This window comes from Sciurus carolinensis, chromosome 8 (assembly GCF_902686445.1).
Source record: "Sciurus carolinensis chromosome 8, mSciCar1.2, whole genome shotgun sequence".
NCBI classification, from domain to species: Eukaryota; Metazoa; Chordata; class Mammalia; order Rodentia; family Sciuridae; genus Sciurus; species Sciurus carolinensis.
The window spans coordinates 91569342-91580125 of NC_062220.1; the positions used below are offsets into that span (position 1 = coordinate 91569342).

Genomic DNA, 10784 nt, shown 5'->3' on the forward strand with positions numbered 1-10784 from the left:
TTAATGTACTTCTCTTGTCTTACACTGTATTTTACCCAAACAGCAGCAGTTGGGGGCTGGGGACGAAGCTCAGTGAAGGGAACGTAAGAAGCCCTAGGTTCTATTCCCAGTAAAGGGTGGGGGGAGCCTACGTGATAGTATACACCATAGTGTTAATTCACTGAAACAGCAGTTTAAATCTTGTTTTCTACCCTCCCTTTTCTAAATACAGGTTCAGTAGTGGGCTTCTCTCCCAATACAGCATCCAGGAAATGTCTGATATTATCTCAAGGTAGAGGAAAGGAAGAAGTTTTTGCTAGAACTTTATCTCTTAGAAAGAAACACACTTAAATTTCAAAAACCAGCACCTTGCTGGGCACAGTGGCACACACCTGTAAGCCCAGAGACTTGGGGGGCAGGACTGCACATTCCAGGCCAGCCTCAATGACTTAGTGAGGCTCTAAATGACTTAGTGAGACACTATCTCAAAATTAAAAAATAAAAAGGGCTTGGGTTGTTGCTCAATGGTAAAGCACCCCTAGGTTAAATCCCCAGTACCAGCCGAGCATGGTAGCGCACACTTCTAATCCTAGCAGCACAGGAGGCTGGGAGGCTGAGGCAGGAGGACTGCAAGTTTGAGGCCAGCCTCAGCAACTTAGTAAGGCCCTAAGTAACTTAAGAAGTCTCTGTCTCAAAATAAAAGTTAAAAAAAAAAAAAAAAAAAGGGGGATGTGGCTCTGTGGTTAAGCGCCCCTGTGTTCAAACCTCAGTACCAAAAACAAAGAAATAAACAAAAAACCCAGCACCTAACATTAATAACTGATCTTCACAATGAAGCAGTAAATAGTTGATATGTTTAAATTAGAAAGAAAATTTTTTAATCAATTGGTGAGGACATAGTGACCATTAGCTCTCCCCTATCCTGCTGTCCAAATATTCTTCTACCCTTACTACTCTTTAGGGGATAATGTTAAGACCACACATTTGTTCTGGATTTGTGGCTCTATTACTTCATTGGACAGATACTCCTACTTTGGGAGAATTTAATAAAGAACATGGAAAGAACTAACTAAGACATCTTTTTTTTTTTTTTGACAGATTTCAATTAGAGAAAACAAGAAATTTGCTGATAAAACATGGAAGAGAAGTGGGACAGCACGGCACAAGCCTGTTATCCCCACTCAAGAGGCTGAGGCAGAAGGACTGCAAATTTTGAGGCTAGCCTGGGCAACTTAGCAAGACTCTGGCTCAAAAGAAAAAAGAAAAAGTCCTGGAGATAAAGTTCAGTAGTAAACTGCCACAGGGTTAGATCCCCAGCACAGGTTGGGGTGGTGGTAGATAGATTCTGGTAACACAGGAGAAATTAGAAAATTGGAAAGACAAGCCATTTAATAGGACAAATGAGGTCAAACAGAGGTATAGAATGAAGTAGGCAGAGATAATTAATGCAGGGCAGTAAACAGTTAATGTATAATATACATGAACGAATGCAGGGTAAGTATAAATCTATGAATAAGACACTTTCAGAAAAACATATTTTTTGTGATATTGGGGACCGAACCAGGGGCCTCCTGCACAGTAGGCAGGCACTGAGCTATACACATCCCAGTGCCTCCCTATTCCTTGCAAAAGTCTCCTGTGTTGTTCAACCCATGCCTTTGTCTTCTCTGGATCATGCTCAATTGATTTTCTTTCTCCTTTCTTATATCTTTAACCATTGGCTTTTTACTATCACCAATATGCAATCACTCAAAAACAAAGCCATCCCAGGCATGATGGTACAGCTATTAGTCTCAGGGACTTCAGAGGCTGAGGCTGGAGAATTGCAAATTCAAGGCCAGCCTCAGCAACTTAGCAAGACTCTTAGCAAATTAGCAAGTCTCAGTCTCAAATTTAAAAAATTTCTTAAAATAGGGACAGGGATGTAGCTCTGTGGTAAACTGCCCTGGGTTTAATCCCCAGTACCAAATCAGAACAAACAAACCAGGCAATAGCACACACATGTAATTCAGCAACTCAGGGGGCTGAGGCAGAAGGATCTCAAGTTTGAGACCAGTCTGGACAACCTAGAAAGACTCTATCTTAAAATAAAAAATAAAAAGGGTTGGGGATGTAGTTCAGTGGCAGAGTGCCTCTGGGTTCTCCAGTACCACCAAAAAGAAAAACAAAAAAACCCTTATCATCACTATTTCCACTACCAAAGATTGATTTTCTGCCAGGCACAGGAGGGTGAGACAGGAAAATAAGAAATTCAAAACCAGCCTTAGCACCTTGATGAGACCCTGTCTCAAAACAATATTTATAAAAAGGGATGGGGGTGTGGCTCCGTGTTAAAGCACTTGCACAGAGCATGTGTGAGGCCACGGGTTCAATCCCTAGGATCACAAAAAAATTAAAGAAACAAATAGTCACTTACTGGTTTTCTTCACTGTTTTTCCAGTGGCTGCTCAACCCACTATTGCAAGTCACTCAGTCCAACTTCTAACCTTGGAGCAGACTGACAGTGCTGATTCTGTCCCTTCTTGGGAACACTTCCCATTACTTCACTTCCAGCAGCCTTCTGTTGTTCTTGCTGAACAGGCCTTAAATGTTGGCACTGCCAAGTTTTCTCCTTCCTTTTTGCTAGAAAACTATGGATGAGAAACCATAACCTTTCCCGTTACTATGCTGGCAGACTAGACATTTGGGAAGATATTATTTCTTTCTTTCTTTCTTTTTTTAATAAGTATGTTCTTTTATTAAATTTCTTCTTCTTTTTTTTTTTTTTTAGTTGTAGGTGGACACAATACCTCCATTTTACTTATTTATAATGTGGTACGAGGATTGAACTCAGCGTCCCACAAGTGCTAGGCACGCACTCTACCACTGAGCCACAACCCCAGCCCGGGGAAGACATTATTTCTAGTACCAATCTATCTCCAGAGTTCCTGGCTAACATTTCCAATGACTGTTGGTAATAGATATGTGTGTGTGCGCGTATGTATACATACACACACACACACACACATACCATGGGTGAGACATTTTTCTGAGTACATAACCCTTTCTGATTAATTCATGACATCTCTACTTGGTTCTGGTCTTTCCCAGCCCTAGTACTGTGTTTTGAACTACTGAGTCCTTTTTATTTTGAGACATGATCTTGCCAAATTACCCAGGCTGACCTCAAACTTGTGATCTTCCTGCCTCATCCTCCCAAGCAGCTGGGATTACAGACGTGTACCACCACACCTAGCTTGGTTATGCCTTAATCACATCAAATTTAATGACAATGTGAAACTATTCCATATTTTTCCTGCCTTCTTTCCTGGTTGCCCTTCAAACCTGCCCCTGTCCTCCTTTTCTATCTTGGTTATTAACATAGTTAGAATCAGTGTTTACCTGGTAACTTTAAAGTTATCCTTACCTGTAATTAAAACCCTTTATTTATTGATTATAAGTAATAAACTCTCAAAGACAGTGACCACGTTCCAAGCATTGTTATCTCAGTCAATCTCCACAACTAACCTACGAAGTACTATTATTATCTCCCAATGAAGATGAAAAAAGGGAAACGAGAGGTTAAATAACGTACCCAAGGTCACACAGCTTAATGAGTGAAAAAGAGTAAATTCAAAACCAGGTTTATATTAGTTCCTGGTATGTGCTAACACAAAGTTCTGTTGATTTTGTCTCGAAAATGTTTTATCTCCTGCTCCCTTACTTCCATTCCTACTGTTAACTGGTGCACTTTAAAGTCTCAATCGTCTATCACAAGGAATAAACCATTTCCTTCCTTCCAGGCTGAACCCCTACAAAAAATCATCTTCATAGAAGACTGGATTATGCAACTGTCTTGTTTAATGACATTTCATGCTGGGTTCAATGACCAGCACTAAAAAACAAACACAAACACACAAAGACACAACACACAAACCTTTCATGAATCCTTGCTGCCTTCGAATTAAGGGGCAAACTATTTAGAATGTCTTTGCCAGATCCCTACGGCTGGGTCCTTTTCCACATTCCCTGTCCCCTGCCCCCAGCACACATCCTTCGTGATGCAGCCACAGTAGTCCTTGCTTCTGGGCCTTTACTCCCGCTCCTCCTCCTGCCTCCATGCCCCTTCTCTCTCGGTTGTCCTGTTAAATGGCTGAAGGCTCAGCTTAACTGCCAGCACAACTCTGTAGCATGACTTCATTCTAAGTAGGATTAAGTGGTCCCTTACTAGTGTTTCATAGCACCCCCTGCCAATTTCTATTGAGCTTTATGGATAAAAGCCTTGTTTCTCTAGGGCTGGGGTATGCGGGCCCTGGGTTCAATCCCTAGCACCAAAAAAGATACCTAAACAAAAAAGAGCATTAGCTCTGCATTTAAAAGATCAGGTGTTTCTATAAAATGAAAGATACAGAATGGACTGTGGTCATAATCATACCTACCTCACAAGGAAAGCAACACGTTAGACCTAGGTTTGGGCAACATATGAAATAAAAAATATCAACCACTATTATTACAGTTGTTTTACTTATGTCACTTGCCTTCCTCCTATTCTATGCTGTAAAATCCTTGAGGTCAGCAACTGTTTTTACGCACCTTTATAGCCCCAAAAAGTATTTATTATCCAGCTGGATTCGTGGCTCCATGGCAGAGCGCTTGCCGAGCATGCGTAAGGCACTGGGTTTGATTCTCAGAACCACATATAAATAAATAAAATAAAGGTCCATTGACAACTAAAAACAATTTAAAAAAAAAAGTGTTTACTCTCACATGCAATAGGCACTGCACAAATGTTTGCTGACTGAAAATGAATTTTTAGTTGAATAATGTCAACTATTCAGTTAACTGACACTCGTATTCATCAGTTTTGAGATTATGAACATTCACAAGTTTTTAACCTAACATTTTTTACTACCCCAAAATCACAATGAACAAAGAAAAAGGAAGCACTATAGAAAAAAGCAGAAAGTAGCCAAAACACTGTGGAACAACTTGTAATCCCAGCTACTCAGAAGGCTGAGGCAGGAAGATTACAAATTTGAGGCCAGCCTGGGTAATGTAGCAATTATCTGTCTTAAAATAAAAAATGCAATGGACTGTGGATGTAGCTGAGAGGTAGAGAACCCTTGGGTTCAATTCCTAGTACCACAAAAATCCAAAAAACAAAACAGAAAAAGCAGGAAGTTACAAATATAACCCAAAAACCAAAAACAACTTCACCTTGAGAATAAAAATCACAAAATATCTGTTCAATAACTAAAATGATAGTTTTCTAAAACACAGTTTTAAAACCTAAGCAATAGAGTCTGATCAAAAAAATGATCGGGGGAGGGGGGGCTGGAATTGTGACTCAGTGGCAAAGCGCTTGCCTGGCATGTGTGAGGCCCTGGGTTTGATACTCAGCACCACATAGAAATAAGTAAAATAAAAGATCCACCGACAACTAAAAAATGATTTTAAAATAAAATAAATGATTAGATATAGGGCAATAAAGTACCTTAGATTTAAGTCTCATCATTGTTCACTGAATAGAAAACTATAAATAACTTTCTAGATAAAACAATGAATCTGACTAAGACATATAAAGTTTGCAAATATTGTAAGTCATGTGTCAAGGACTGGCCTTGCTCTAGAAATTGACAGAGAATGAACAAATTATGCTGAAAGAAAATTTTTAATTGTGCAATCATACAACCCTAAACACACCAAGCATCAGTTGAAAGAAAATTTCTTGAAAACAAATAATTTAGCCATGCAGTGTCTCACACCTATAATCCCAGCGACTCAGTGGTAAGAGCACTAACCTAGCATGTGTGAGGCACTAGCACCACTTAAAAGACTGGGGATGTAGCCAGTGGTTAAGCACCCCTGGGTTTAATTCCCCAGTACCTGAAAATAAATAATTAAACAAAAATAAAATAAATATCTGAATCTATAGTGATATAAGCATGTGGAGCATTGCTCCCCACTCTAAATGTGGACTTCTCATAGTGACTTCATTCCAAAGAGCAGAGCAAGGAAGGAGGGAAGGGAGAAAGCCCACAAGCACTACCTCAGCCAGGTGATCAGGTTAAAGCCATGTCAGGTGGGTACTATATACCTTGGATATGTGATGAAAATAACATGGTCTTCCTCCCCAAGCCCCAAAACCCAGTTAATCATGAAGAAAAAACTTAGAACACAACTAAGGGACATTCTATTGCATATCTGACCACAAGTATTCAAAACTGTCATGTACATAAACACATCAAGTCACAGAAACTGTCACAGTCTAAAGGAGATAAGGGACTAGCAGTGTAGCTGAGTGGTACAGTAAGTGTGTAGGAGGCCCTGGCTTCAATCCTCAGCACCAAAAAGATTAAAAAAAAAAAAAATTGGGGGCAGAGGAGACATGAGGAAGTATAAAGGGGTATGCACACAGGGGATCCTGGGACAGAGAAGGACATCAGGTAAACAAAGGAAATCCGAAAAATGCAAGGTTATTTAATAATTATCAATATTTGTTCATTAATTATAACAAATGAAGCATGTTCTAAAATAAAGTTCACTTAAAAAATGAAGTATTGGGGCTGGGGAGATAGCTCAGTTGGTAGAGTGCTTGCCTTGCAAGCAAAAGGCCCTGGGTTCGATCTCCAGTACCGCAAAAAAAAATTTTTTTAAATAAATGAAGTATCAACCAGTCACAGTGACGCATGCCTGTAATCCCAGCAGCTTGGGAGGCTGAGGTAGGAGAATCAAAAGTTCAAAGTCAGCCTCACAATAGTGAGGCACTAAGCAACTCAGTAAGACCCTGTCTCTAAATAAAATACAAAAAGTGGCTCAGTGGTTGAGAACCCCTGGACTCAACACCTGGTACCCAAAAAAAAAAAAAGAAAAGAAAAAGAAAAATAGTAGTAGTATCTGAGCCAAGTATATTGGTGGTATACCCTGCAACCCCAGCTACTCACAAGGCTGAGGAGGAAAGATCCCAATTTCAAGACCAGTCTAGCAACTTAACAAGACCTCTCAAAAAAAGTGTGTGGGGGGAGGGAGGGGACAGGAAATTATCTTCAAAACCTATTATTAGTACCTAAAAGAAAAGAAAAATATAAAAATAGAGATATTTTCCAAAAAAGGTAGGGGAGGTGGCTGGGATCTTGTTCTGTAGTAATGCACTCCTGGGTTCCATCCCTATTACAAGGGGGAGTGGGGTCCCCTGGGAATATGTCTCAGTGCTAGAGCACTTTCCTACCATGTGCAAGATCCTGGGTTCAACCCCCAGCACTAGAAAAAGAGAAAAAAAAAAAAGTATCTGACTACAATACAATTAGTAATCTTAAAAGAGATTTGGGGTGTAAGATAGAGAAACTGATCCAAACTAGCTCGATTAATAGGTAGGGATAGCTGATACATGGTCTCAGGGAATATGCAAAGGGATGACTGATTAGCCTTAGAAGGAAAAAAACAGTCAACTTCATTTAAAGTGGCTCCTCTTATCTCTGCTCTGAACATTTCCAATATGTCTGCAGACTAGCTTCCTCTGTACATTTAGTTTGCTACCCCACAAGACATTTCCACTGAAGCATGTACATCCCACTGGCAACTCCCCTGCACCTCTCAATTAAAGACTGGAAGAGCTGGGCATGGTGGCACACACCTACAGCCCGGTGGCGGTGGAAGCTGAGGCAGGAGGATGGCAAATTTCAAGTCAGCCTGGGCAACTTAGTGAGACCTTATTTCAAAATAAAAAATAAAAAAGACTGCGGATGTAATTCACTGGTGGAGTACCCCTGGGTTCAACAGCAAAATAACTGGAAGAGACAATGCACCATTTGCAGCAAGCCCCAGAAATCATTTATTTTTCTACCCCACCTTGATTAGGTAGTTACCGCTGGTTCCATTGGCTGTGAGAACTGTATCCATTGGACATCCATGGGTTTGAACAGACTCTTGGAGGTAAAAGGTTAGGGGATAGGCAAAGCAGACGCCCTGTAACAATTATTAACCAAGACTGAAACCCACATTTTGGGTCTCCCACTCAAATAATTTTCCTATTTGAAGAAGCAACTCATTAAAATTACTAAAGCACACAGTGGCATATGTCTAATCCCAGCAAATCAGGAGGCTTAAGCAGGAGGACCTAAAGCTCAGAGTCAGCCTCAGTAATCTAGCAAGATCCTGTCTCAAAATAAAAAATAAAAAGTGATGGGGATGTGGCTCACTGGTTCAGCACCCCTGGGTTCAACCCCAGGTACCAAAAAAATTTTTTTAAATAATTTAAAAATAAAATAAAATTACCAAAGTTAAAAACAAAAGCTCTTTCCAGATTTTCCATTGAAAAGCTAATAGCAGGGCACACACATCACACCCTGCATTAAAATAGTGTACTGTGTATACATGAAAGATTTAACTGATTTCTACAATACAAATAAGCAAAGCTGGCACTCTTGAAGGACCTTTAGTATTTTTCACAAAGCAAGCAAACACTTCCTTATGATCTTATGAAAGACCAATCCACAGTTTAAATACATATAGGAAGACAGGGTAATTGCTTTCTCACATAAGTAGAATAAACTTTGGGTTTGGGACAAAGGAAAGCTATTGATGTTCACTAACCAGGACAAGATGAACAAAATGAAGCTCCTGAGACATCTTTGTTACTCTAAACATACAAATGTAGAGAAATAAGCTATAATAAACCAAGAATAATTCAGAATGTAGTAATATTATGAGAATATAAAACATGCGGGAGTCCTTTTTTTTTTTTTTTTTTTAAATACTCCTTGTGCCAAGGATACCAACAGGTTTTTTTTGTTTTTTCTTGGCACTGGGGTCTAGCCCAAGGGTACCTTACCACTGAAAAACATCCCCAGACCTTTTTATTTTGAGGCAGGGTTGGTGAGGCTGGCCTCAACTTGTGAACCTTCTGCCTCAGACTCCTGAGTCGCTGGAATTACAGGTGTGTGTCACTAAGTTCTGCCTTGGATACCAACAGGACCAAAAAACAAAAATTTTGGGGGGGTGGGGGTTTGCACCGGGGATTGAACTCAGGGGCAGTGGACCACTGAGCCACATCCCCAGTCCTAGTTTGTATCGTATTTAGAGACAGGGTCTCACTGAGTTGCTTAGCGCCTTACTTTTGCTAAGGCTGGCTTTGAACTTGTGATCTTCCTGTCTCAGCCTCCTGAGTCACTGGGATTACAGACAAATCGTCTTTTATCAATATTGCTACTATACATAACAGTAATAGATTCTCAACTTATTTCTGGCATAAACGCTTGAACCCCTGATGTTCACATGTATAGCACACTATCCGGAGTATACTCAGGATGCACTCCAGTAAATAAATTAGAATTCGCTTAGACGTGGCAAATCTAAATAAACAAAACTGAACTAAACATACCCAACTTCGGAACAACAAGTTACTTGCAATTCATCTCAAATGGAATTCTCCAGAAACAATGTTTAATAAGGTTGGAAATTTCCAAAAAAAATTTTCAAACATTTTTGCAAGAGTTTTGGAGAAAAATGTACACAAGGACACTTCTTGGGAGTATGACACATGTAGGAATAACATTCAAATACAAAATAAACTATTCTGAATGCCTGCTGGCATTTCTTAAAAAATACTGAAGATGTTACGTTTTCATAATGTAATCCTTGGCATCCCCGACATAAAAACTCCTCTATGGGAATTCGAATCGGATTAGTTGCAACGCTTTGAGCAGGTGCGGTCCAAAAAAAGGACTTGCAGTTTATTTCTTTCTCTCGAGAAACGGGTTTTGCAGCACAAGGTAGTTTCTCTCCGGGGCATCTACTCCCTGCCTTGCTCTTTCAGATGGAGAAAACAAAGGCCACGGTTCCCAAGTGCTGCCGGGAATGGAGTCCTGGTCACCGAGCCCGGGGGTCGCCGTGCGCCGAGCGCCCGGGTGCAGGTAGCTGGCAAGGCCACAGCCTGACCGACAACGCACTCGGCGCCCCTTCGACTCCAGCAGCCGCACGGCGCGGGCAGGCGAGGCCAGACGGATAGCGGCGCCGGTCCCTTACGCACTCTCGGGGCGCGGAGCCCCCACACTCACCATCTCGATGATCTTGGTCTTGCGGCCCGTCTTCCTCTTCAAGGTGAATATGTACTGGGCCAGCACCACCCCCGCCACCAGTGCGCACACGCTGGCGCTTGCTACCGCGCCCACCCTAGCCACTGCTGCCCGATCCATGGACAGGCCCTAGTGCGCCGCCCGGACTGAAAAGCAGAGGCCGCTCGCCAAGGCTGCTAGCCTCGGAAGCGCGGGAGCCGCGCGCGCCGCGAACCCACGACGCCCCGCCCCACGCGCCGCTCTGCGCAGGACCCGCCCCGAAAGGCCCCCACCCAAGAGGGCCGAGGGGCGGGGCCTGTGCCCGGAGTCCCGGCTGGCGGCGGGGCTTTCCCAGCGTTTGGGTCCGAGAAGCTGCTGCCAGCAAAGGGAGGAGAACTGCGCTCATTCTCTCTGCTAAAGTCTGGGAGGCAGTGCTAACGAGCTCCGGATTCCAGTCGCGGCACACCCAGAAACCGTTCTCCGCCTTCCAGGCCTCAGCCTCTCTGGACTACAGCCCCCAGTAGGCTGCGCGGCGCAGCGTGTGACTTGCGCAGTAGCGTCCGCTGTAAAGTGCTATGACAACAGGGCTAGGATGGCACGGAGTTAGGCTGGAGTGGGGAGGTGTCCCTTCCGCCGGCCAGCGGTTCTCTGCTACATCGCACCACTGCCTCCTGCATCCATTTCCTCTTCTGTGTGAGCAGCGGGACTTGTAGTTGTTGTCGCCGGCCGGTCTCTCCCAAGGGATAGGTGTTTCCCCTGCTTGTCTTTGGGGGT

The 10784-nt window shown here is 42.5% G+C and overlaps 1 protein-coding gene across 2 annotated transcripts in view; it reads right to left on the bottom strand.

Moving 5' to 3' along the window:
• Nt5c3a (5'-nucleotidase, cytosolic IIIA) overlaps positions 1–10250 on the bottom strand; it is a 52245-nt gene extending 41995 nt beyond the window's left edge. Inside the window, exon 1 of one of the 2 annotated variants that reach the window (XM_047559925.1) lies at positions 10014–10250. In XM_047559925.1, coding sequence (XP_047415881.1) covers positions 10014–10151 — 138 coding nt within the window. In that variant the 5' untranslated portion in view covers positions 10152–10250. The remainder of the gene's footprint in view (positions 1–10013) is intronic. The other variant, XM_047559928.1, reaches the window with a different exon arrangement.
• Positions 10251–10784: the final 534 nt, after the last annotated feature.